Raw genomic sequence first — 25268 nt, forward strand, 5'->3', positions numbered from 1 at the left:
GGTTAAGAGTTGGTCTTTGTTTTCCAGTTCCACGCAGACAGAGCCCGAGTGACACCGCGGTTACCCGCTGGGCTGTTAATCAGGAGGCCAGCTGCTCTCAGGGCAAAAGGGGAGGCTTTCCACCCCCTGAGGAAACCCACAGGGGCACTCTGACCCTGTCCTACAGGGTCGCTGGGAGTCTGCACCAACTCAATAATGACTGAGTTTGCAGTTTTGCCCTAAAGACCCCAAGAGGGGGGTGTCTTCGTGAACAGACACTGATTTTCTCACCGTTTTTGAGGCCAGAAGCCTGTATTCTGGGGCCGGCTCTCGAGGAAGGTCCTGGTTTCTCTCTGCAGCTTTTCTCCTGGTCCCTTGGTGACCCCCACGCAGTACCCATCCCAGCTATCTCCTTTCTGGACCTCTCAGGCTCCGTTTCCATCTCCAATCCTTGGCTATGGACACAGCCTACACCGGTAGGGACTGTTCCCAACTAAGATTCCATCCACAAGTGCCAACCCAACCCAACCCCCGCCCTTTCCACACACGGTCCTCTGGGACAGAGGCAAGCTGCTCCCCAGGATTTCTGAGACTGTAAATCTTTACCGGAACGGACAGTCTCATCTTACTCCCGAGAAGTGGGTGGGTTTGAACTGCTGACCATCTGCTTACAGCCTAGTGGTATGCAGCAAGTATCAGGGGGGCCGCTATTGACAACACATATGGGGGGGAGCCACAACTGAATCCATAACAAAACTGACTTCTGCCCCGAAGGGTGAGGGTTTGAACTCACCCAGAAGGGTCCCTCGGCTTACCCTGACCCCACAGAGTGGCTGTGGATCAGAACATGCTTGTGGACTGTCCCGAGATGCCGACTCCTCCCTGTCCCCGTCCCAGAAGGCAGGTGACATTGCTGTCCCTAAGAGAGGTGCAGGGAAGGCCACAGCTTGCTAGGGGCAGGGACACGGTTAGGATTCACTTGAACCCTGAGCTGGCTCATCTGACAAAGGCAGGCCTCGTGGCTTTTTTTTACATGGCGCAGTGACACCACAGCGCCCCTAGGTGGCACAAGCAGCTAGGTGAGCAAGCTGCTGTGGGCTTAAAGGTGGGCTGAGTAGATCCTGCGGAGCAGCTCTGCTCTGTGATTTGTGGCTGCTGTGGCAACCACGGTAGTTGTGACATCGTTGCCGACTCGTGGGGACGATGGCTGGGCCCCATCCACAGGGTCCTCAGGCTGTTGACCCTGCGGCAGGCCATCACCACGCAGGCATGGCTGGGAGGGTTTGAAGCTCCTCCCACTAGGTAGGCCATCCCTCGGAGGCAAGCCCCCTAGGTATGGCCCTAGGGGGAAGGCTGTGTGGGTCCTGGGACCCCTAGTCTCAGCTTCTGCACCCCCGCTTGCCACGGTCCTGGGCCATCGTCACAGGCCCCACCCTCCCCCTTCTGGGCTTGCCTGTGTCCCATTTGCTCTTTCCACAGGTGGGTGTGAGGGTCAGCGGTGACCTACACCAACATGGTAGGAAGCAAGCTTCCTGAGCAGGGAGACAGCTGAACTCGGATTAGTGGCTGCCAGGGGACTTACTGAGGGCGGGCCGGGGCGAGCCAGGGCAATGGTGAATCACTGATGGGGGGGGGCGGGGAGGGCTGATGGGAGTGACCACCAATGGGCAGGGGGTAGAGGGGTGACCACAGATGAGGCTCCATTTTGGTTGGTGCTAGCAGCAGACGGTAGTGAGTGACCAGGACCATGTCCACAGTTGATACAGTGGCCGCTATCTGGGACACACAGACCAAGGGGACAGAGTACGCCTAAGAGTGGCCTCCAGTGACCCCAAAACGTCCCCCTCCCTGCAGGCCACTCAGATTGGACAGGCATCTTTAACGCTGGCTGCCTCTTCTGGACCCAAACCACAGGGAGCGCTCGTGTCCGTAACGCTGGGTTTTATTCCCGCACCCACGCACTCCGCACCCCGACTTGGTCACAGCGGTGAGCAGGTGGCTCAAACGGACACGCAACGTGGTGTGGTGCAGGGCGGCCCCCGGTGGCCAGCGGAAGCACTGCAGCCGCTAGCGCACAGGTGTGGTGGGGAGGGGGTTTCTATACAGCAGGACAGCCGCGGGGACCTTCCTGGGAGCAAGGAGTTACACAGGGCAAACGTTCCCAGAACAATCTCTCCCTTGCACGAGGGGGAGGGAGCAGAGCGCCATCAAAAGACAGGTACCATAAGGACCCCCGGGGCGGGGGGTGGGGGTAACGCCCCACCTCAATCAAGGGCACAGGCTTTGCAGGCGTTCCCAACACCCTCCTCCCCAGAATAGGGGTCTCTCCCTCAGCGTTGCCCCCACGGACCACCTGGGGCAACAGGTGTGGACAGGCACGGGGGAACCGTGGCCTCCGAATCTGGTGAATGGGGGCAGGTAGGAGCGCCATAGATGATAAAGCCCCGTCCAAAGCCAAAGGCCTGGACTCAGGCCTGCGCCTGGCAGGCCCCTGGGGTCTGCAGGGTGCGGGCACTGCCCTGGGTGAGGAAGGGCAGGGCAAGGCAGCAGGGCGGGGCGGGGACGCGGGCGGGCGTGGCCTGCGGGGAGCCCCGGGCCCTAGCGCAGCCCACAGTCGCCGGCCTGCGACTTCTCCTGCTCCAGGGTGCGCACCAGCTCCTGGACGAAGCGCATCTCCGAGGCCACCTGCTTGGCCAGGGCTTCGTACCGGTTCTCCAGGCGGCTGAAGCGGCGCTTGAGGCCGCTGGCGCCCAGCAGCGCGCCGCGGGCCTCCTCCTGGGCCTGCCGCTTGAGCGCCTCGGCCCCGTGCAGCTCCTGGCGCAGGCGGCGCAGGTCCTGGCCGAAGGCCTCGTGCTCCTCCCGGTACCACGCCTCCTTCTCCTCGTAGATGGCCGTCAGCGCCTCCACGTCCTCGCGGAAGAGCCGCTGGCTGCGCTCCAGCTCGCGCAGCCCCTCCTCGGCCGCCGCCACCTCCTCCAGCACCTTGGAGAAGCGCTCGAAGTTGATGTAGGAGTGGTTGGGCGGCATGCTGGAGTGGGACTTGATGGTGTACTCCTTGAGGCGCGTGGTCTTCAGCCGCCGCCGCTCGGGCTTGCGGCCGCTCTCCTCGCTGCGCACGTTCCGCCGCTTGATGGCCTGGCGGGGGGGGGGGGGGGGGGGGGAGGGCGGGCAGCTGGGGCGGACGAGCCAGGGGCACCCCCCCACCCCGCGGGCCACATCTGGCCCTCCGCCTGGGCTGGTCAATAAAGTTTTATTGGCACACAGCCTTTAGTGTATGGATTACTGATGGCTGCCTTTCCCTTCTTGTGGGCAGAGTGGGGAGGGGGGGTGTCACACCGAAGGCTCTATCTATCTGTACGCTGTACCCAGAATACCGTTTGAGACAGTGAGCTGACTGTGGCCATTTGGAGACCCCTCTCAGGGGCATTTCTGGGGGGAGCCCCACCAGCCAGCGCCAGGGTCCCCCGTGCACCCAGCATGTCTGAGGGTGCCCTCCCCATGGGGGTGGGGGGTGTCCTTTGGGAGCCCAGCTCACCTTGATCCAGGAATGTTCCAGACTCTGGGCGATGGTCATTCTCCGCCTGCAAGAGCCCCACAACCAGCCAGTTACCGCAAGCCAACGGAGCCCGCCCCCTGCGGCAGGCGGGGCAGTGGGGGTGGGCACGTGCCCCTCAGAGCGAGCCCTGCAGCCCTCAGGGCAGGATGACCCTGTCTAAAGCTGCACTCCCAGAGCCAGCACACAGCCCCGCTGACCCAAATCCAAGCCGCAGCCTGGGGGGCGTCTAAGGTGAGCCCCCCCCTCCGCCCCACTGTGGGCAGGGCAGGGAGGTGCAGTGGAGACACGCTGGGAGGGAGGGGACAGTGGCAAATGGGGGCATTGTCACCAATAGTCAAACTTCTAAGGCACTCAAGCTTGAGGGGAAGCCCCCGAATATCAAGCTTGGTCACTGCCGTTATGGGCACCAACAGCACGAGGGGGCCCAGGGACAGCTAACCCCGCCCCGCCCCCAGCCCTCTGGCCCCGCCCATAGCCCTCTGGCCCCGCCCCAGACCCCCTGGGCCCCGCCCTACTTGGGGTCTTTGACCAGCAGCCGGCGGATGAAGTCCTTGGCCAGCTCGCTGGTGTTGCTGAAGTACTCCTCGTCAAAGTCGTAGTTCACCGCCGAGATGTTGGTCAGCGTCTCCTGCTTGGTCTCGCCCAGGAACGGGGACGCACCGCTCAGGCTGCCGGGGGGGACAGGCACGGGCCTCAGTCCCCACCTGCCATACCTCCACCGGCGCCACCCCGGGGCCCGCACATCTACCTCCCTCATTACCCCCTCTGCCCCACCTGTACACGTTTGTAACCCAAGTTACAAAGGCATCATTGGGCAGACTGGCTGGGACATCTCCTAGACTGGTCTAGGCCTCCCTGTGACCTGGCCGTGCCAGGGTGCAAGTGTCTGTGCGTGACTTCACCTGTGACCCACCAGCCCCTGGGCACAGCACCCACACAAGCTCCACTAGCCTGCCCAGAGAGGCCAGCACCGAGGCTGCTCCTGACCCTTCTCAGCCCTTCCCGCCCCACACACAATTCCTTCAGGACCCCCTGACCACACCTTCCCAAGGCCTCCCCTGTGTGGCTTGCTCCCCATGCTCTGCCGTGTGCTGTGTGACCTCTCTGTGCCCAGCCTGTTACCGTCACCCCCCCCCCCGCATGATCCCCTCCTTGGCCCCAAGCCCCAGCTGGAGGCCCCCAGCACTCACAGAATGTAGGTGATCACACCAATGCTCCTGGAGGGGAACAGAGAGGAGACGTATCAGCTCTGTGGGGGGCCCAGCGCCAGCCCTTAGGGAGATCCTTGAGCCCAGCTCTAGGAAGGCAGGAGATGGGCAGGGGCCACCGACAGCAGGCAGGCAGGGGAGCCCAGACCTGCCCGTCTGGGGTGCTCTTACCATCTGCCCAGTTCCCAGCACCCAAGGACTCAACCTCTGTCCAGGTGGGCAAGTGACCACCAGACCAGTCCCACCCGCAGGCCTGTGCAGGCCATGTATCTATCTGCATGGACAGAGGGGTGGCTGGTGGGCAGAAAGGCACAAAGCTCTCTATCAGCTCCACGGTTGGTTTGTTTAACTAACCCTTCCTTGATTTTTTTTTTTTTTTGCCATGTTCACTTAAAACATGCATTAAGCTAACGTCTTTCTGTTGTTTTAAACAGGAAGAGGCAGCCTGGGTTAGGCGCTGGCCTGCCAACTGCAAGGTCAGCAGCTCAGGCCCACCAGCTGCCCCGAGGGAGAGAGAGGAGGCTTTCTACTCCTGGAAGGAGTCAGTCTGGGAAACTCAGGATGACATTCAACCCTCTCCTATGGGGTGGAACTACACGGGGTCCCTCTGGGACAGAACCAAATGGACAGGGCTGTAATGGTTGGTTAGAGGGGAAAGAATCTCCTTGTACACTTTTCGTGATATGACTGAATTATTGAGCTACGTGCCATGGGAATAAAGTGCTAACAAAACTTTAAAAAAAAAGTAAAAGGCCCTCCTTTGCTCCTGGGCCCCCCAGCACAGGCCCTGCCCAGCCCGACAGCATGGGGACTGCACACCCTGCTGTTCAGGGGCTGAGTTTGGTGGTGCTGCCCCCCCCCCGCACATACTCACCACATGTCCGCCTCCAGACCCAGCGGCTCGTAGTTGACGATCTCAGGGGCTGTGGGCACAGGGAGGCGGGGACAGGAATCAAGGGTCAAACTGACCCATGGGAGACAGTGTGCAAGGAACTACATTGTGAGAGACACCAGGGGGTGAGGGGTGTGACCTAGACAGGATAGGCCAGGCCTGGAGATGGTACAGAGCACCCCCATCCCGCTCAACCCAAAGGCAACTCTTGGTCTCGGTCCCCCAGTTTGCCCATCCTCACCTCTACTCCCCAGGTCCTGAGTCCCCCTCTATCCCTCAGTCTCGCCCCCACCCCAGGCCCCTGCCCTGGTCACCCAGGTGAGGGTCTCACCAACGAACTCGGGCGTGCCAAAGATGTTCTTGAACTCGTTTCCGGCCTCGATCTTGTGTGCGATGCCGAAGTCGATGAGCTTGATTCGGGGGCTGGGCACGTCCTTGTCCAGCAGCATGATGTTCTCGGGCTGGGGCAGGGCGGGGCAGGGTGGGTAGCTCAGAGGCAGACCTCAGGGGCTCCCTCATGACTCACCCTCGGGTGCTCAGGACCTCGGGGAATCCCCTACCAGTCCCCGGTAGGGGGCCGGGCTGAGGGTCGGCAAGGCAATCTGGGGGGCCAGGCAGTTTGCTCTGCACGTGGCTGGCTGCTCTAATCCCTCAGCAGTGCCCAGGAAGAAAGGCCTGGTGACCTGGTTCACTACAGTAGAGCCAAATTCCTCGGTCCCCAGAAGGGCACCATGAGTGGGCAATACCCTGCCCAGCACCGTGAGCATAACCTCCCCAGATACGCGCCCTCCAGGGTCGAGTGCAGAGACATTGCAAGGGCTGGCACCCCAAGACTCCACAGGGGAACTGCAATGTGAGCGGGCAGGACACCCTCACTCCTGGACCCGCCCTGGCACGTCCACTTCCGGCGGGCTGGCACGCAACTGCAGGCCAGCTCATTGCTCCACAGCCGTGGAGTGAGGCAGCTCCCCAAGCATGCAGCCTTTCGCGGCTGTGGCCTTTGGGCGCCTCCGGTTGGGTCCAGACCACATCATGACATCCCCCCACCCCCCGCACAGAGCGAAGGAGACCTGTCATCAAAGGATGGGGGTGGCACAGTTCCACTCGGGTGACAGAGAGGCCCCAGCACACCAGGGGGTGGGGCGGGAGGGGGATGGGGGTGCTGGGGCAGCTAAAGCGCTGGGCTGCGAACCAAAAGGTGGGCTGTTCACACCCACGGACAGACGGCGCTCCGTGGGAGAAAGATGAGGCAGTCCCTCCCTGCGGCCTGACAGCCGTGGACACTCTAGGGGCAGGCCTCCCCTGCCGTCTGGGGCCACTGCAGTGAGTGGGCTTTCAGTGGAAGGAGAAGAGGGGCAGATGGCTGAGGGGGACAGGGAGTTCCGGGAAGCGTGGGTCAATAATTCGGCCACACAACAGGAGGCACATCTGTGACCAACGTCGCTGCATCCTGTGCTTTGTTCCGTGTGTGTGTGTGTGTGTGTGTGTGTGTGATTCCATAAGAGCTCGAACGACGCACTGCACTGGGCCCGCCGGCTGCTCAGGCCCTCTTTAAAGGCTTGAAAAGCAAGGCGGCTCCTTTGTGGACCAAGGTGTGTCTGACCCCAGTCCCAGGGTATTTCCAGTCGGCTCCTGTGCCTGTGACAGTTGGACGTTGAGTAGGGGAGACTGTCGAAGAACCGATGCGCTTGAACCAGGCGCTGGAGAAGAATATTGAAAGTACCACGGACTGTCAAAGGGACAAGCCGATCTGTCTTGGAAGGGAGAAGTCCAGCCCGAATGCTCCTTAGAGGCAAGGATGGGGCGACTTCGTCTCACGTGCTTTGGACCCGTTGTCAGGAAGGAGGAAGGCCCTCTATGAGAGGGGCGGCTCATTAAGCTTCCCTGTGCGGTGACACAGCCTTGCTCCTGAAAGTGGGCCGGACGTGAGGCAGCGGCTAGAGGAGGGCTTCATGCTTGACCTTGTAAGGGGCAACCAAGACGTAGGGGTCCCTTGCAGAGGGAGAAGGACCCAGGGGCTCCCACACCACACAGATTGTGGTGAGGATGACTCGGGGTTTCCCTCTGCTGTCTCTGGGGATCTTTATAGTCACCTTTCCTCAAGGACTCACATCTCACACTCAACCCAGAAAGGAACTCCACATGGGTCCACGAGCTAATGGTTCCAGCTAAATCTATCACCTGTCTGGAAGAGAACATGGGTTAATAAAAAAAAAAGAAGATGGGACTCTCTTCTTTTTTTAACTAGATGATTGAAGACAACCACCAATGCACTAAGAGAACACAGGTGAGAACCCGGGGCCCTCCCATCACATAAAGGCTTCTCTCAGCGAAAGGCTTCATCGATGGGCCATGGTTAGGAGCCCTCGGGTGGATGCTGACGCGTAGCAGCCCCACTGTCCACGGGCAACGGAAGCAAACACTGCCTGGTCTTGGGCCTGGCAACCGCCGTTTTGTTGGCACCCATTGATGCAGACCCCGTGTCCACCCATCTCATCAGACAGCTAAGGATGTGCTGCTGCTAATCTGCATGAGGTTTCCAGTGTGTCGCAAGGTCTCCCTGCTACCCACCAGGGTCACTTTCTCCAAAGTGGACAGCCTATTCCTTCTTGTCGTCTGGAAGCTCCTCAGAAGCCTGTTCCCTCGGGGTGACCCTGCCGGCGTTTGAAATGCCAGGGACAGGGCTTCCAGCCTCACAGAGGCCACCCCAGGGCGACAAGGTGACGGACCAGTAGTGGTCCTGTCCTTGAGGGTCTCTACCTGTCCGAAGAGACTTGATGGCTGTGAGTTTAATTTGTTTTGATTGGTGATCAGCGGTGACTAGGTATGGGGGAGGGAGGGGAGTCTGTGTAGGGGGCAAGGAGGTTACATTCCAAGTGGAGAATGATCGGGAGGGAGAGGTTAAGCATAGCCTGGCAGCTTGCGACATGCGGTCACCTGGTACCTGTGAGGGGTGCGTTGTAAGCAAGAGGGGGCGTTAGAAAGCTGGAGGGAGAACAGAATTGAAAGAGAGCAGAATTCCTCCACAAATTCTTTGAAGCCCCCACATGTATTCCCGCCACAAAACATGGCGAGGGGATGAAATGGGATTCAAAACAACCTCAGCGAACAGGTACCGCTGTCTTCATTAAAGGAGCCCTGGTGGTCCTGTGGTCTTGGGCTGCTAACAGCAAGGTCAGCGGTTCCAGCCCACCAGTCGCTCTTTAAGAGAAAGATGAGACTGACTGCCCCGTCCAGGGTGGGGACTACCCAGCCTATGGGCCATCTAAGTTAACAGCCCAGCAGTAACCATTACACCAGCAGGACTCCTGGCCATCACCTTCCAAACCAATTCTGGCTCACAGCGACCCTACAGGACAGGAGAGACCTGCCCCTGTGACTTTCTGATACTGTACCTCATGAGGACGGGAGAAAGGCCCATCTTTTCCCCTCCTAGTCGCTGGTGGTTTCAAACTGCTGACCTTGCAGTTAGCAGCCTGACATAACCAATATGCCACCAGGGCTGCGAGCCATCGCAGTTGGGGTGAGTTGATTAAACACTTGCCCAGTTTGGCGCCTGAATGTTGTAAAGATCCCAAAGGCCCTTGACGGGGTGGGGTGGGGGTGGGGTCCCTTACCCCCGCCTATACCCGTAGGCTCTAAGGTGGATTCTTGCTGAAACAGGAGAGGAGGAGATCAGGAAGGACTTGCTCCTTCTCCGGCTGCCGCATCATGGGGTGGGGAAGGAGGAGCGGGCGAGAAGGCAGCACCAGGCCCCCTGGGCTCACCTTGAGGTCAAAGTGCGCGATGCGCTTGGAGTGCAGGTAGTGGACCCCGTCCAGGATCTGCTTGAGGAACTGGGTGGCCTCGTCCTCGGTCAGGGACTCCTTCTCTGCCAGGAAGTCGAAGAGCTCGCCGCCCGAGACCAGCTCCAGAATGAGCACCACGTCCGTCTTGTTCTCGAAGATGTCGTGCAGCGTAATGATGTTGGGGTGCCGGATCTCCCGCAGGATGTTGACCTCGCGCTCAATCTCCTCGCGGCTCACGCCCCTCCGGCTGGACGACAGGCGCCGCTTCTTGATGAACTTGGCTGCGTACTCCTTGCCAGTGCCCTTCTGCCGGCACTTGCGCACAATCGCGAACTGCCCGCTGCGGGGTAGGAAGAGGGCAGGGGTGGGGGAAAAGGCAGGCCAGCAGGGCAGGGGCACCCCCCTGCCGACGATAAAGGAACCGGACCACAGCCCGAAAAGCCCAAGACTAAACCCTCTGTGGGAACGTGGATTCTCGTTTGATTCTGGCTCATCTATGAAAACCCAAACCCAGGACCGAACAGCTCCCCTGGAGTCCTCCACGGCTGTCAATCTTCATGGGTGCAGCCAGCCTCGTCTTTCGTCCTAGAGCAGCCTGGTGGGCTTGAACCACCAACCTGGTGATGGACAGCCAGTGCCTAGCCTGCCGTGACACCGGGACTGCCGCTCAGATATGAGATGGCTTCCAAAAGTTCATGGAAACACTCCCATTATCTTGTCATCCCATTTCCCCACTCTTTGAAGCCCTGCCCCTGAACATCCTCCGCCACAGCCTCTGCGCTGCAACTCAGCATCCTGTGGTAAAGCGCCGCAGAAGAAAGGCCTGGCAATCTGCTTCTGTAAAGATAACTTCCTAGAACACCCTATGGGGCGGCTCTCCTCTGCCGCACGGGGGTCCTTATAAATAGAAATTGACCTGAGGGACGATCACCATCAAGAGGGCAGTGCTGGCTCAGCGGGAGACTCCTCACCTTGGGGGCAGGGGATCAGGGTTCAATTCCCAGCCAGCCAGGCCATCTGGACGGTTCCCCTCCACACCGATTCCCAGGGCACTGCAGAGCAGCACATTTCGTCCTGTGGTGCTCGGGATGGCCGCTGAGTTAGGAGGGGAAGGGCAACTGACTGGCCATGCAGCTGGAGGTTCTGAATGGGCTGTCTCCCACAGGCCAGGGGAGGGTGTTCCTCCTGGGGGGCCCTAAGGCTCCAGGGAGCCCTCCGTCTTCTCCCCAGTATTTACATTCCCTTCTTCTGACATCAGGGGGCTGGCCCAGCGGCCCCAGAAAGGCTGGCGAGCAGCCAGCTCACCAAATAAGGATGGAGCGCCACACAAAAGAAGGTGGGCCAAGCGGACCCCGGAGCGGGTAGTGGGCAGTCCCAGGAGACCCTTGGTAGCCCAGGCAGGCAGGAAACCAGGGCCTACCTGGAGGGGAGGCCTTCCCCATGAGCAGGCAGAGAAACGGTCTTGGGTGACCTCACTGCCTTCCCACGCTGACTCACAGCGACCGTTTCTGAGCCTGAGACTCTTCATGGGCGTCGAAAGTGGCTGGTGGCTTCCAACTGCAGCCCAACAGGCAACCGCGCTGCCCGCGGGGCTCCTCGTGGACCCACCCAGGAGCCCGTTAAACACACAAGAGTCAGGGGAACTCTCCTGAGCATCCCGCCTCCCTCGGGCAGCCCTTGAAAAAGAAGGGTGCGACGGGTGCACATACCGGAAGGGTAGGGGTTCGAACTTGCCCAGAGGCACCCCGGAAAAGGCCTGGCAACCTAACTCCCCTGGAAACACGTCAGCCACTGAAAAGTCCACGGAGCACAGCTCTCCTCCATCCACACTGGGTCAACGTGCCTCAGAGTCCACCAGGTTGTACCGCCCTCCGCCTGCACGCACTTCTGAACGCCCTCCCCAGCAGCCCTGCAGCAGAGGGGCCTGGCAATCTCCTCCCCTAGAGGAGTTGGCTTTGGAAACCCTGTGGGGCAGTGACTCTCTGGCTGTCCCCCAGGATTGCCCTGAGTGTCAATCAACCGACCCAACGGCACTGCACGCCGGGTGATACTTCACTCTGACTTTTCTCCCCAGAAGCCAAGAAGCAAGATCCCCACCCGCACCCGGCACCCAAGCCCTGCCCGCTGCTCACCTGCCCAGCTCCTCCCCCATCTCGTAGTAGTCCTCCACGTCTTCCTGCCGGAAGGTAGACATGGCGGTGTGGCAGATTTGTCTTCCAGGGGCCTCTGCTCCAGTCAGTGCCCAGAGGATGAGTCCTGAGGGCAGGACGTGGGGGGTGTCCCCTCACCGTGACCTCTAGAGGAGACAGAGCAACAACGGTTGCTCCAACCACCACACTGGGCTCACCTGCCTGCCTCGAAGCAGCTCAGGAGTGCGGTGAGGAAGAGAGGCCTGGTGGTCGACTTGCAGAAATCAACCCAAGAGCACCCTGGAGATCACAGGGTCCTGTAGCTGACCAAGCCCATGGGTCACAGGACCAGGCAGGGTTTCAATGTTTTGCATGGACCCTGGTGACCAGAGCACAGAGCCAGCTGGGAGCTTTGCCAGGTGTCATTTCACTTTGACATGCTAACCACCCTAAAAAGGTCAGTACACGGCCTCCTGGTACCCCCTCAGTTCCTTTAACACCCCCTCTGTTCTCACCCCACCTCCCAGTGCTCCTGTCTCTGCTTCCTGCTCCCAGACCTCTCCCAACCTGCTAATCCAGTCTCCATACATTCCAGAATGTTCCCCACATTCTGCACGCCCCCACTCCCCACAGGGCACTGTTCCTCCTTGGAGACTCCGGGTTTAAGTTCGACCCCCAACAGGCCTCCCAATAACCGGCCCCACCTGACCCCACCCCCCACCCCCATACCTAGATTGTTCTCTTGAGACCACCCCACCTCCGAGTCTCTTGTTGCTGTTTCACCCAAAAGCCACTGTTGGAATCGGTTTCGACTCACAGCGACCCTCTAGGACAGAGTCGACCTGCTCTATAGGGTTAACCAGACTGCTATCTTTACGGAAGCATACCGCCTCGTCTTTCTGGCGCAGAGCGGCTGGTGAGTTCGAACCTTTAGATTTAGCAGCCGAGCGCTTCACCCTGGCCAGCCCCATCCCAAGTCCCAAAACGCTGGGCCAAGCCCCCCACCCACTCTTGGGCCCCACATCCTCTATCCCAGCAAGACCAAGCTTGGCTCCACCCTCCGCCACAACACCGGCCCTCCAGCCGGGTCTCCTCCACCCTCAATCGGGTCCCTCCGTCCCTCTATCCTCAGCTAACCCCACTACACTGAGTCTTCTGAACCATCCCACTCCCCGCTCCCCGCCCCAAGTCACCAACCTCAACCCAGCTCCAAGGGCCCCACCCAAGGGTCCCGCTGCAAGCACCTCCCGGCCCCACAGTCTCACCATCCCTGACGTCCCTCCTAGGCATCCTCTTCCGGCCTCCACGCCCCTCGCTGGCCCTTCCTCGGCCCGGTCACCCAAGGGCTCCCCAACCTGGCCACCCCCAGGCCCTCCCCAGGTCTTTCCAGCGCCCCGCCCCCGTCCCCGCCCTGCCCGCCGGCCGCGCCCCGTACCCGCTGCGCGCAGTGTGGCCCCGAGCCCCTGACCAGTCCCGCCGCTGGGCTGGCTCCGCAGCTGCAGTTCCCTAGGCCAGCGAAACCGCAGACGTCGCGAGGTGACGTCATCGCGTCCCCCGCCGCCCGCCTCTGAACGCAAATCCTCAGCTCCCATTGGTCTGCGCGGCCGCCGCTCCAGGCACCTCTCAACGCCCCTCCTTTCCTGCCCGAGCCCCAGAGACGGCTTCGCAATTGGTCGACGTGCTAGCCTGCCCGAAGACGATTGGCTGCAATGAACGATGGTCAAGGGGACGGAAGTGGAGTCGACTTCCGGTCTCCGACCGGCTCCGCGAGCCTCCTCTGACCCGGTCCTGAAGCAGCTAGGCATCCGGGATGCTCGAGGCCTGCAACAGCCGCCTGGCGGCCCTTTTCGGGTGCCGGGTACGTGGAGCCGGATGCCTGGCTCCGGCGAGGGACCCCGGCGCTGCTTTCGCTCCCTCTTACAGTTGTGCCCTTTATAAAACCCCCATTGTCAGTACTAGGTGCAGACCAGGTTCAAATCATCGATTCTTGCATGGTCTGCCTTATTCATTGCCCAAGGTCCACATGCGTCTGAGATGATTGACAGCACCGTAGTCCTTAAAGTGCCATCTCTGCTTGTTAACGCCTTAAGAGGTCTTTGACAGCAGCCTCGGCCGATGCAAGACGTCAGTTGCTATCTTGACTGTCGCTGCCCCGAATGCTGCTGGCGGTGGCGCCAACTCAAATGAAACCCTGAGCAGGGTCGCTGTTCTCTCCATGTATCGTGATGTTTATTGGGCCCTTTGTACTTTTGCTTTTTGTTGCGTAATCTGTAGTCTTTTTTTCTTCAGCAAGTACTTCAACCCTCTCCACTTTCAGCCAGCAGGGTGATGCCATCTGCATATCGCAGGATGTTGATGAGTCTCTCCAATCCTGGGGCCGAGGTCTTCCTATGGTCGTTTTGCTCAGCACACAGATAAGGACTAAGTACAATCAAACAATACAAGGCTGAGCGACACCTGTCCTGATTTTCAGCCACCAAGCAGGGCTATGCATTCCCTTCCTGTTCCCTGCCTCTGGGGCTTTGTACAGGTTCTGCATGAGTACGATGAATTGTATCATCCTCGGCAGTGTTACCTATAATTTGCTATAATCCAGTTGAATGAGGTTTTCTACACCGCTGTCAGAATGAGCTTGATGGCATTCACTTTCAGCCCATAGTTCATCCCTTCTTGTCGTTCCCGTTCCCTGCTGAGATTCTAGAGCCATCAATTCCCATCAGGCCTCTCCTGAACCAAGAACTAGTTCTGACAGTCAAGTCTTCCAACAATACATACATGTACTTGTGTATTTGGTTAGTTGTTTGTACTCCTGAACTTGCTACCCTTTGAACATCTAATAGCGGTTTACTTCATTCCCTTCCCCCAGTGCTCCCCGTGTTGTTACTTGATGTTACCCATCTTCAGCCCTTGGAATGAATTAAAACAATGCTTCCATTTATGCTCGTTTTTTCACTTCCTGTTCTCTGCTGTGCATGGCTTTAAGTTGGGACCAGAGCCAGTATCGCCTGGCTTGCACCTCAATTTCAGGACCAGAGCCTCCTCCCTGCTCAGCGTTAATTGCTGCTTGCTGGCGATGGCCTGTGGTCCCAGTGGTCACGAGCTTGGTACTGGAAGTTCTAATGCTCCTTTCTCAGGGAAAGGATCAACTTGCCCTTGTCAAGGAGCTGGTGCTGCTGCACTTGGTGCTTCACCTGGGGTCCTCCTAGGTGATCTACTAGCCACTCTGGGCCAATGTGCACCCCCCCCCATCCCCACACATAAAAGAACACGTCAGTCAGTCTCAAGTGGCAAAGGTGGCCTTTGTTGATCAGTCTTAAGCCTGGGAGAGCTGTGAAAGGCACTTGGCCTTCTGGAGGCGGCAGAAGTGGAAGAATGAGCAGAGCAAGCGACAGGGTCACCACCATTCCGAATTTATTACACCAATGGCACTGACACAGCCGGAGGTGCCCCCCATAAGCCCACACACAACTCCCTCCCTGCCTCTGGTAGCTGGCTCTCCAAGGAGGGCCTGTCACCCAAATAAACCTCCAATGTTTTCATTTAATATATACTTTTTTTGGACGTGAGTTTCCTTCTGAATTGAGAGGGCAGGGTGTCAGGATGTCCCATGTCCCACCTCCCCACCGGCCAATTAAGTCCTGCCAAGAGGCCGTTCATCCCGCCGCCCCTGAAATAAATACCGGGAGATGGCATTGAGTGTGAATGCAGAGCGATGGCACAGAGCAGGCCCGCCCCCGCCCCTAGGGCCAGGGTGACAAGAGCATGAGGACATGTTGCTGTAGGTGCTGGCCCAGTCCCACCCAGGGCTGCAGGTGGCCATCATGAGGCCACCTACAATTTGTCCAGGAAGTTGTCCAGGGCCGGGATGCCCTCCTTCAGGCCTTTGCGCTTGCGCGTCTCGGCCACCACCTGGCTGGGTCGGCTGGTGTTGTCGAAGGGGTCCCCGGGCAGGATCTGCCAGTGGTCGAACACGCACTGCGGGAAGGCCTGGCCGCCAGTGTTGGACCGTAGGTCGGCTGTGAAGCCTGCAGGAGGGGGTGGGGGTGAGTGTTGGCAACCCAGTGGCCCTGCTCAAGGCTGGCTTGTGCCCACACCCTCCTTCCTGCTGTGGTTACAATACCCACCTTGCTTTTCCCACAATAGAAATGATCCCCTCCCCACTTTAGCCTAGGCCAAATTCTGTTCACCTCGCCACAGTTGCCTATCACACCCACCTCCCTGGTTAGTCTGTGGGACCCTGACTGACCCAGCCCCAGTGAGCACTCACCAAAGGACTCGTTGACTGGCAGGTAGGCCTTCACAACAAACATGGGGGTGCCAGCCACCTGGGACTCCTCGAACACATGGCCCCGCTTCCTGTTCAGAACGCCATAGATGCCCCCGACCACTTGCTCGGGACACTGTCAGGAAGAGAGGGTGCTCAGGACTGTGGGGGCATGGGGAGCACTGGGGGATGGCAGAGATAACGGGGTGGTGTCCTCACCTGGATCTCCACAAGGTAGATAGGCTCCATGAGGCGTGGCTGGGCTGTCAGCACGCTGGCGTAGAGGCAGCGCCGGGCAGTGGGGATGATCTGGCCACCCCCGCGGTGGATGGCATCCGCATGCAGGGTCACGTCGTGGACATCAAAGCGCACACCCCTCATGTTCTCCTCGCACAGCGCGCCCTGCAGGGAAGGGGAAGTGCAGTCAGACCCCTGGAGACAGGGCTGGCTCCTGAGGAGTGTGATCAGGGATCTCTGAGTCACCAAGAAGCCTCCTTACAAGACACTTGAGTCCACCCCAAGCCCGCCCTCCCTCCCTTCTAGCTCACCTCCTTGGTGGCCCACTGGAAGCCGGCCACCACGCTGTCCTTGATCTCATTGAGATACTGTACTCCCTTGGTGATGTCGGTCAGAACGTTGGGGCCAGTACCATCAGGCCCAAAGCACCAGATCTTGCGGGCCTCGGCCACATCCCACTCGTACTTCTCGGCCAGGTACCGAGCCCGCTGCTTGAGCTCCTGGCGCGCTGACACCTCACCCTTGTCGATGTCCTCGGCCAGGCCGTCGGGGAAGGGCCGTGCCTTCATGTACAGCCGGTTGTGCTTGTTGGGGGACTTGGAGAGGCAGAGCACGCTCGACTCCTCGCTGACGGTCTCGCGGTAGGAGACGACTGGGTCCGATTTCTGTGTAAAGTGTTGGATGGTCACGGGCGTCAACCAGGGAGGATCTCAGGGTCTCATAACAACTTCTCTTGCAAAGGCTCAGGAAGCTGGTGGTGGGGCCCACAGCTCATCGAGGTACCCGTGACTGTCAGTCAGTCACCTGCCAAGAACTGGTACAAGGCTACTTCCACTGGCACCTACTCCCCCACCGCTGAGGGGTGGCGAAGTCACAGGGAGCAAGGGCAGAGAAACCCCTGGATGCTGTTGACATGTAGCTCCCAGGATCAGTTTGAGGGGTGGTCTGACAAGCAGGCCAAGAGCACATATCCCACCCTGCACTGGGGGCTGGAGAACCATGTCGAGGCCACTCCCAGCAGGTGAGGCGGATCCCAATCCCTGTGAACAGACCATGAAGGTCTGCCCCTGCTCTTCCCACCAGAACCTTCCCTCCTCAAGGGCTAGGTGGGCGCCCTGCTGCAGCAGAGGGGCTGACCTTGATGGGGATGCAGGCGTGGTCCTCCTCCAGGTCCTTGAGGCAGATCTCCAGGTGCAGCTCACCAGCCCCTGCAATGATGTGCTCGCCCGACTCCTCGATGATGCACTGCAAGGCCCCGCCCACCGGTCAATACTGGGCCCCCAGGGCCCTGGGATCTCACACCTCTGGGGACAGGTTGGCTCTAAGCAGCCTCGGCTAAAGGTAGACCCAGGGTTCTCAACAAACGAAGCAGGTACATTTTGGACAAGATGAATGGCAGGTGAGAGGACCCCGCGGAGGAAACCCTGCCAGCTCCCATACACACCATGCCCCACCCCCTCAGTCCCTAAGCACACCTGCACCATGGGGTCAGACTTGGCCAGCCGCTTCAGGCCCTCTACCAGCTTGGGCAGGTCAGCAGGGTTCTTGGCTTCCACAGCCACCCTGACCACAGGGCTCACACTGAACTTCATCACACGCATGTTGTGGGCATGCTCAAAGGTGGTGATGGTGCCAGTCTTCACCAGGAATTGATCGACGCCCACCAGACCCACAATGTTCCCACAGGGCACATCCTCAATGGGCTCCACGTAGCGGCCCATCATCAGAATAGTCCTAATGAGAGAGGCAGAAGACGAGCCCATGAGAAGGTGCCTGGAATCTGGGCGCAAGCCAGAGACATAACAGTTGGATCCTAACACACAAGGGCCTGCAGAGCAAGCAGCAGGACACAGCAAGGCACCCCTGGGACCTGAGGGACTAGAAATGGGAGCCAAGGGTGATCGCACTCAAGTTTGGCATAGGTTGCGACCAACTCCTCAGGGGGACTGGGCAATGCCCACCTCTGGATGGGCTTCAGGTAGAGGTCCTCCTTCTTTCCTGGGGTGTAGTTGGGCCCCATGATCCGGACCTTAAGGCCAGTGGACACTAGTCCAGAGAAGACACGGCCAAAGGCGTAGAAGCGACCCTTGTCTGAGGTTGGCACCATCTTGGAAATGTACATCATGAGGGGACCTTTGGGGTCACAGCTTTTAATACCTGAAGAGAGAAAGACCATTCCTTGCAGGCACAGAAGCCGGAGCAGCACAGCGGGCCAGAGGCCTGGGGCTCAAAGCCCATGACTCCCCCCATGCTCTATGGGGTCCCCTCTCAGCCCGGCCCTCACCCATGGCAGCCTCATCGTCGGGGGGCCCTTCATAGAGCAGCTCGCAGCGGTACTTCTGGGCCGTCACAGGTGAGGGCAGGTGGATGGTGATCATCTGCAGCAGCGCGTCCCCGGCTGGCAGCCACCGTCGCATCACAGCCTGTGTGAGTAGGTCGGGTCACCACTCAGGGCAGGGGCACATCCCTGCTGCCCACAGCCACGATTTTCAGCGGGGAACACGCGGCGACTGGTCATGTACCTTCAGGAGGGGCTTGCCCTCTTTGTCTTTGTCCTCGCTGTCCAGCTTGATGTCGAGCTTGTCAATCAGCTTAGCTGTCTCCTCTTTCTTAAAGCTCATGATGGCATCAAACACCTGCAAGGTAAAGTGGGAGTGAGGTGTGCTGAGATCAGGTCCAGCAGGACAAGAGTCTGACTGCTCTCGAAATGCAGGCGAACAGCCAGCTCTGTGCCTACCCTGGGACCATTCTACAAGGTCTCCCACCTTTTTGAGTCCAGAACCCTCCCCCCAGCCCTTCCCTGCAGATGGGTTGCCATCGGGGCGTCACAGGCAGTACACACACCTTGAAGATGGGGTCCAGGATGAGCTGGCAGAACGTCCGGGGCAGCTTCTTGCCATCAGGACTGTTGGGAGACTTGCTGAACTTGCCATTGGTGGGGTCAAAATAGCTAACAGAGAAAGGCCACCCTGATCAGGTTTGGGGGACTGAGATCACACCCATGAATGAAACATGGATGCCATTCTCAAGATAAGACTTCTAGGGCAGCCCCAGTCCGTGCCACCCGTAAGACACAGTCCCACATGCCCCCACACATACCGGTCACCCCAGAGCTTCTTCATCATGTCCTCCACTTTCTTGGCCCGCTCAGCAGGCCCCAGCTGGCCCTCACCCTTTGCGGCAAACTTGGCCACATACATCTCTGCAAACTGCTTCAGGGTAAAGGCCCAGCCATGGAGTCCGGAGCCAAAGCCAACAGTACCCAGGACGGGGTCAATCTAGGGGGGGAGAAGAGTGGGGCTGTCACATAGGCAGGGAGACTGGAGCCGCCAGACCCGCTGGGCTCTGGGAACCTCAGACATCATGTTTCTTCAACAAACATCAGGTCAAAGTGAAGAATTATCAGTCATCATGGGTAAGCACTGGTGCAGCCCCCACCCGCTGACACTGCCTTCAGAGCCCCCTGGGTCTCCCCCGTCCTGCTGGGTCCCGGGGTTCCGCACCATGATGTTGCCCATGGGGCCGCTCTCGCCCTCGCCATAGGTGGAGATGATGACATTGACGTTCTCCACAATGCGCTGGAAGGTCTGGTACAGCTCCTCAGGCTCCAGCTGCAGCTCCAGCAGGGCCCGGTCCATCTTGTTCATCATCAGCACGGGCTTGATGCGCTCGGCGATGGCTTGCCGCAGCACTGTCTCCGTCTGCACACACACACCCGACACACAGTCCACTACCACCAGAGCTCCGTCAGTGACACGCAACGCCGCCGTCACCTCCGAGGAGAAGTCCACGTGGCCTGGGGAGTCGATGAGGTTGATGAGGAAGCCAGAGCCGTCCTTGCTCTGCTTGATGAAGTTAAGGTCATTCTCTGACAGCTCGTAGAAGAGAGAGATGGCGCTGTGGGGAAGAGTACGGCAAGCCTGAGACTCCTCTCAGGATGGACAGTGCCCACCCCAGCAGGCCTCCCAACAGCCTTGAATGGTCTTTAAGTTCAGGTCACCGGCCCTCACCATCCATCCCAGGCACCCCAAATCCAGGTAGGCACACCTGCTTCACCCCAGTACCTGCCACCAACCAGACCTTAGGACCCCCAAAAGGGACCCCAGTCTCCTATGGACACTGGGCCTCAGTATGGCTTAACTGGGGTGCTCAGACTAGCCTGCATTTGTCACAAAAGGGACAACCCAGAGCTTGGCCAGGTACCACAGACGTCCCCAGGACGACTTAACTGCCCACCGCAAGGGTTGTCGAACCCATCTGAGCCCCCTCAATAGCTACAGGCAGGGGATGGGGTTTCTGCCCCTGGAACCAGGAGACCTGTCTCCGAGTGGCAGTGGTAGGTGTGGCCTCCAGGGAAGGGGCGGGGCCTCACGTGGACTTGATGGTGATACAGCGCTCCTGCTCATCCTTGCGCGTGTCTGTGAAGCGTGTCTCCCCGGCACGAGCCGACGCGATGATGCCCGCCTTGCATACCAAGGAGTCGGTCAGCGTGGACTTGCCGTGGTCCACGTGGGCGATGACCGACATGTTGCGGATGTTGGCCTTCTTGTCCATGATGGCCCGGATCTGATCTACGGTGAAGTTCACCTGCGGGCCGTGGGGGTGGGGGAGTGGGTTTGCTGTTCCAGGAAGCAGCTTGGCCCCAGGTCGTGGATCGATCCCACAGCCAGGCCCGCAGCCAGGAGCAGGTCGGACCTTGGGCACCCACAGCAGCAGGCTTCTGTGCTGATAACCAGGGCACCCCCTAAAGCCTCTGTGCCCCCATCTCCACTACACCTCAACCCAGTTGTCATTTCCAAGTGACAACCCAAGAATGGAGCTGATTCATGAGTCACCAAGGGAGAGGACAAAGGTTCCTTCAGCCAGCTTGGCGGCCAAGCTGCGATCCGGCCTCCCCCGGAACTCCGGGAATGCTGACACCCAGGCACCGTGCTCCTCCACCAAATCGCCTTTCAGCTCCCCAAGGTCACCCTTCCGCCAGGGTGGGAGCTAGGACCACCTCCAACCCCAACCTGCCCTCCGCAGCCCGCTCCTGGCGCCCGCCTCCACCTCGCGGCCCAAGGGGTCAGCTTCTCGCCGTTGAGGAAGACCCTACAGTCGAAGGCGTGGGGGTACATCCCGGCCCCTTGAGCTCCCTCGCTATTCCGGGCCGCCTACGGCTCCGCGGCGGCCGGCAGGGCGGACTCGTGGCGCCGGGCCCGGCACAGCGCCCCCCTCGCCCGCCGCGGCGCCGCCATTACAGCGCCTGCCACATCACCAGCCCCGCCAGCCGGCTCCGCCCGGACCCCGCCAGGCCCGAGCTCCCGCGAGGCCCCGGAAGCGGAGACGGGGCTCCCCCGGCTGCGCAGACATGGCGGCGGCCGCGTCCCCAGCCCCGCGCCCGCCACCCGAAGGCCGCCTGTCATGTCTTCCCGCCCCCCCTATTTCCGGGCGGCCTTCACGCCCCAGGACCAGCCTCGTCGGCCCTGCGGAAGCCTGGCCTCCGTCCTAGGCCGCCTTCCGGGCGACCGTACTCACCATGGTGGCGGATGGCGGTGGATTCTCCCAGGCAGAAAGGAGCGATGCGAGTCGCGCCAAGGATGGCGGCGACGACGGCGGAAGAGAACGCTGACGTCAACACTCTTCCTTTTATAGGAGGACGCCGGTTGGGCGGGTCGGCTGACGCTGCGGGGCGGGGCGGGGCGACGCAGGGCGCAGGCGCAGGCGCGGCGACGCGGCCCTCCGGTTAACCCTTGTGGCGCCGGCCCCGCGGGCTTCCCTTGGATTGGCCTGGAGAGTCCAGATTGCCCGCGGCTGGGGGTCGCCGGACAGAGGGTTACAAGCCGCTGGGAGGCAACCTTCAGGCTCGCCAGACTACGAGCGCCGCTGGCGCTGGAGATAATAAACCAGCCACGCTATTGGTTATTTGTTTGCAAAAGGCCAAGTACTAGAAACGCCCTTCACCGCCTGCGCGGGTCTGGACAGTTACCCTGCGTTTGGTCTTGTTCTGTAAGGCGATGCCGCGGGGTGAAGGGTACTGGGTCCTTTTGAGGGCTGCTTTTGCAACGCCTGGCGAATCCGTCGTTATTTCTCAATTAAAGCGCCTTTTAAAAACCAGCCCTCGTTCCTTTTGTCAACAAATTCAGGTTAAGTACATGCTATGTGCCAGACACAGAAGCCCCCGTTGGCACGCGAAGCTCGGTGGTGCAAACACCTGGGAGCCAAGATGTGGCTGCCTGCTTCCCTGAGGATTTGCGGCCTCAGAAAGAACCCCCTTGGGCAGTTCTACTCTGTCCTGTAAGGTCCTTTCGCGTCGGAATAGAACTGGACTGACCGTGTGTGTGTGTGAAACTCGCTGTGTGGTTCTCAGAGCTGTGGATACAGCGATTGTTTATCACCGGGGCCACCACAGTGCGCTTTCATTCCCATGCCTCAGTTTCCTCTTCTGTGAAAGGGGGGTCCTCAGTAACCCCTTATTGTTCTTAGGGGAGACAGGGACACCTGGCTGACACACAGGAGCTATTTCAAGGAACTTGCTTTGTTATTTCTGAAACAACTATTTCTTTCGGGGGCTGGTATGCCCTGGCTCAGGGGGGCGGTGTGAGGGGGAGCACTGGAAGCCCGTGTAACACTCGTATCGTGTCCTAATCTGACCCCTAAAGAAGTCGTTGGGTTTCGGGTCTGTGACTCGTGGCGGCAAGCCTGGCCCACACGCCGCGTCCGTGAATGATGGGCTCTCTCCGATGTTAGGTGCGAAGAGAAGGTTGGGTGCGTAGGGACCCCTCACAATGCTTGGGAGCTGTTGATTGCAGCCACGGGGTGAGGTTCTACGCCTTTTCTGCTGACCCTATACTAAGTCACCTAAACCCCCCAGGGGCACACACCTTTCCAGAAGGGTCTCTAAGGTCAGCCGCCGCTCCCCAGCCTATGCGCATTTTGCTAAGCGCTGTCCCAGCCTCGATTCCCCAGGGATCGAGGGTGGGCGGCTGCTCCTAGCACCACCCCGCGCTTCCCCGGGGTCAACAGAGACAGGGTGGTGCCGCTCCATGCTTATCAATCCGAAGATCCAGGCTTGGAGCCTACAGGGCGGGGTCAATAGCAGGCAAGTCCCCCACCCCAACTCAGGGCGGCGTCCTGTCGGGTAGTTTTCTTAACTGGTGTTATGATAATTTCCTAAGTCAATTGCTTTTGCCATGGGTGGCGGAGGGGAAGGTGTATTCAGCAGATGGGTAGCTGGTCTCTTTATTTAGTCATTGTATTCAGTCTTTAAATACACCGAACACCTTAATGCATGTTGGGCCTATGCAGCCGCTCGACCTGTCTTCCAAAATTCTCAAAAATTCCCTGCCACTGAGTGACAGGACAGCGCAGCCCTGCCCAGCTGTAACTCTACCTGAGGAGGAAACCTGGTCTTTCTCCCGCGATGGTTGCCACCTGCAGACCTCGCGGATCGCAGCCAATTTTTTATTGAGGGGGGCGCTTCTCAAAAAGGTTTGCACCAAAAAAAGGGAGCTGAGGGCATTTTATTGTCACCTACATTCGAGGAGACCGGGAGAGTTGAAGGGGGCTAGTCCTCCCCTCCCGCGCAGGTGGCTTTCCAAGGGCAAGGGTTCAGCACCCTCCGCGCGCCCACCCCACCCTTACCCCCGCCCCAGCCCGCCTCCAGCCCCGCCTCCGCCTTTAGCAGAAACCTCGGGAACGGGGGCGGGGGGCTTCGTCGGACGGCTAAGACAGGTACTAGCCGGCTCGGGTCTGCAGACCTGGGCGCAGGCGGGGGACGGGGAGAACAACAACGTCCCCTCTGCAGGGAGGCTGAGCTGCGCGTGCGCGCGCTGCGGCCCGGAGGGCGCGGCGTCCGCAGCAGAGACCCCTGCTGACCGGTGGCCGCCATCGCACCGCGCTCCGTGCGGCCTCTTGCTACTTATTAACCCATAGCGCCCCTTCCCACTCTTGGAGCGCCTCCTCTGCGTTGCAAGACATTTAAATGAAGCCGTTCATTTCCTCGCCCGCACCACGCCCTGAGCTTTGCGTGGATACCTCTATGAATGAGGACTAAGTACGGTTCCAAGAAGCCGATTTGCCTAAGGTCACACAGCTGGGAAGGGTGGGGCTGAATAGAGACAAGATTCCCTGCTCTCCTGAAAGTGGCCACCGCCCATCATGACACACCAGCCTCCCCAGACAACACAGGGACGGGTGGGCGTGACTGTGTGCCAAGACCCAGAGACCAGAAGAACTAGATGGTGCCCGGCTACCACTGCCGACTGCTCTGAAAGGGATCCCATTAGAATGCCGTGGCCCTGATGGGCAGCTGATGTGGAAAAAAATCAAAATCAAGAGAACAGCAAAGCATGCTGGCCGGATAGAGACTGGTGGAACCCCAAAACTATGGTCCATTGGTTCCCTTCCAGTCCGGAACCAACCAAACTCCTCCCTTGGCTCCATGCTTAGTCCATTGGCGCAGGTCTAGAATGGGGAGCAAACCCATCTCTTTAGGAAGAAGTACGGCCAGACTGCTCCTTAGGGGCCAGGGTGGTGAGGCATCCACCATTGGGCATGTTGTCAGGAGCGACCAGTCCCTAGAGAAGGCCTTCGTGCTGTGAAAGAGAGGAAGGCTGTTAAGGAAACGGATGGACACTGGCTGCCATCAATGGGATCACACATAGGAAGAATTTGGAGGATGGTCCAGTGTTTCGTTCGGGGCCCGCTAGGGGCTGTAGCCAGCTCATGGGTACATAGCACCTCACAGCAGTGACATAATGGGGACAATCCCACAACAGGTGAGCACACCTGAGACCAGCGGTTCATAACCTTCGGGTCTTGACCCCTTTGGGGGCCGAAAGACCCTATAACAGGGGTCGCCCTGTTAGCAAAATGACAACTAATTTTATGGTTGGGGGGGTCACCACAACATGAGGAACTGTATGAAAGGGTCCCGGCGGCATGAGGAAGGTGGAGAACCTCTGTCTTAGAATAATCAGCCATCTGGCATCAAAGTGTGTTGGGAGAGGAGCTATGGAAACAGGAAGTGCAGGGGGGAGGGCAAGGGGCTACTGAAGGGATCACATGGGGGAGGTGCAGGGACCTGTGCCTGAAGCATCCAGTGAAATCAGCCTTCTGCCCTCTAAACCCCCACCCAACACACAGTTTTGTTTATCTGTTGTTCATGGAAAAGCCACCATTGGGTAGTTGCACCAACTAAAGGAGAGGGTGGGGAGTGGATCCAGCCTGGGGCA

The 25268-nt window shown here is 59.6% G+C and overlaps 2 protein-coding genes and 1 non-coding gene across 5 annotated transcripts; all 3 read right to left on the reverse strand.

The window, feature by feature from the left end:
• Window positions 1–1900: 1900 nt before the first annotated feature.
• DAPK3 (death associated protein kinase 3) lies at window positions 1901–13094 on the reverse strand. 3 transcript variants are annotated; one of them, XM_075545074.1, is made up of 9 exons: window positions 12988–13094; window positions 11556–11719; window positions 9403–9763; window positions 5967–6096; window positions 5618–5666; window positions 4726–4752; window positions 4051–4203; window positions 3515–3560; window positions 1901–3114 (listed from the first exon to the last, which is right to left on the reverse strand). In XM_075545074.1, the coding sequence occupies exons 2-9, from the start codon at window positions 11615–11617 to the stop codon at window positions 2578–2580; spliced, it is 1365 nt and encodes a 454-aa protein (XP_075401189.1). In that variant the 5' UTR covers window positions 11618–11719; window positions 12988–13094; the 3' UTR covers window positions 1901–2577. The 3 variants fall into 3 exon arrangements, with proteins under 3 accessions (XP_075401189.1, XP_075401190.1, XP_075401191.1); XM_075545075.1 differs by lacking the exon at window positions 12988–13094 and adding an exon at window positions 12818–12975; XM_075545076.1 differs by lacking the exon at window positions 12988–13094 and adding an exon at window positions 12750–12819.
• A 1852-nt stretch (window positions 13095–14946) lies between these two features.
• On the reverse strand, window positions 14947–21710 carry EEF2 (eukaryotic translation elongation factor 2). The gene is made up of 14 exons (XM_075545077.1): window positions 21571–21710; window positions 20426–20640; window positions 19557–19950; window positions 19153–19331; window positions 18898–19003; window positions 18576–18689; window positions 18338–18476; window positions 18015–18210; window positions 17529–17787; window positions 17191–17298; window positions 16365–16718; window positions 16036–16218; window positions 15820–15952; window positions 14947–15577 (listed from the first exon to the last, which is right to left on the reverse strand). Exons 1-14 carry the CDS (start codon window positions 21571–21573, stop codon window positions 15384–15386), a joined length of 2577 nt encoding a protein of 858 aa, XP_075401192.1. The 5' UTR covers window positions 21574–21710; the 3' UTR covers window positions 14947–15383.
• On the reverse strand, window positions 19406–19470 carry LOC142437838 (small nucleolar RNA SNORD37). The gene has a single exon (XR_012782348.1). It is a non-coding gene; the product is annotated as a small nucleolar RNA SNORD37 (small nucleolar RNA).
• Window positions 21711–25268: the final 3558 nt, after the last annotated feature.

This window comes from Tenrec ecaudatus, chromosome 1 (assembly GCF_050624435.1).
Source record: "Tenrec ecaudatus isolate mTenEca1 chromosome 1, mTenEca1.hap1, whole genome shotgun sequence".
Lineage (NCBI taxonomy): Eukaryota > Metazoa > Chordata > Mammalia > Afrosoricida > Tenrecidae > Tenrec > Tenrec ecaudatus.

Coding starts and splice junctions, on each gene's coding strand:
- DAPK3 (XM_075545074.1), bottom strand. CDS start 11,617: ATGTCTACCTTCCGGCAGGAAGACGTGGAGGACTACTACGAGATGGGG. Junction 5,667..5,966: donor TGGCACGCCCGAGTTCGTTG/GTGAGACCCTCA, acceptor CTGTGCCCACAG/CCCCTGAGATCGTCAACTAC. Junction 4,753..5,617: donor GGTCTGGAGGCGGACATGTG/GTGAGTATGTGC, acceptor GTTCCCCTCCAG/GAGCATTGGTGTGATCACCT.
- EEF2 (XM_075545077.1), bottom strand. Junction 16,219..16,364: donor TCCAGTGGGCCACCAAGGAG/GTGAGCTAGAAG, acceptor CCTTCCCTGCAG/GGCGCGCTGTGCGAGGAGAA. Junction 15,953..16,035: donor TCTACCTTGTGGAGATCCAG/GTGAGGACACCA, acceptor TCTTCCTGACAG/TGTCCCGAGCAAGTGGTCGG.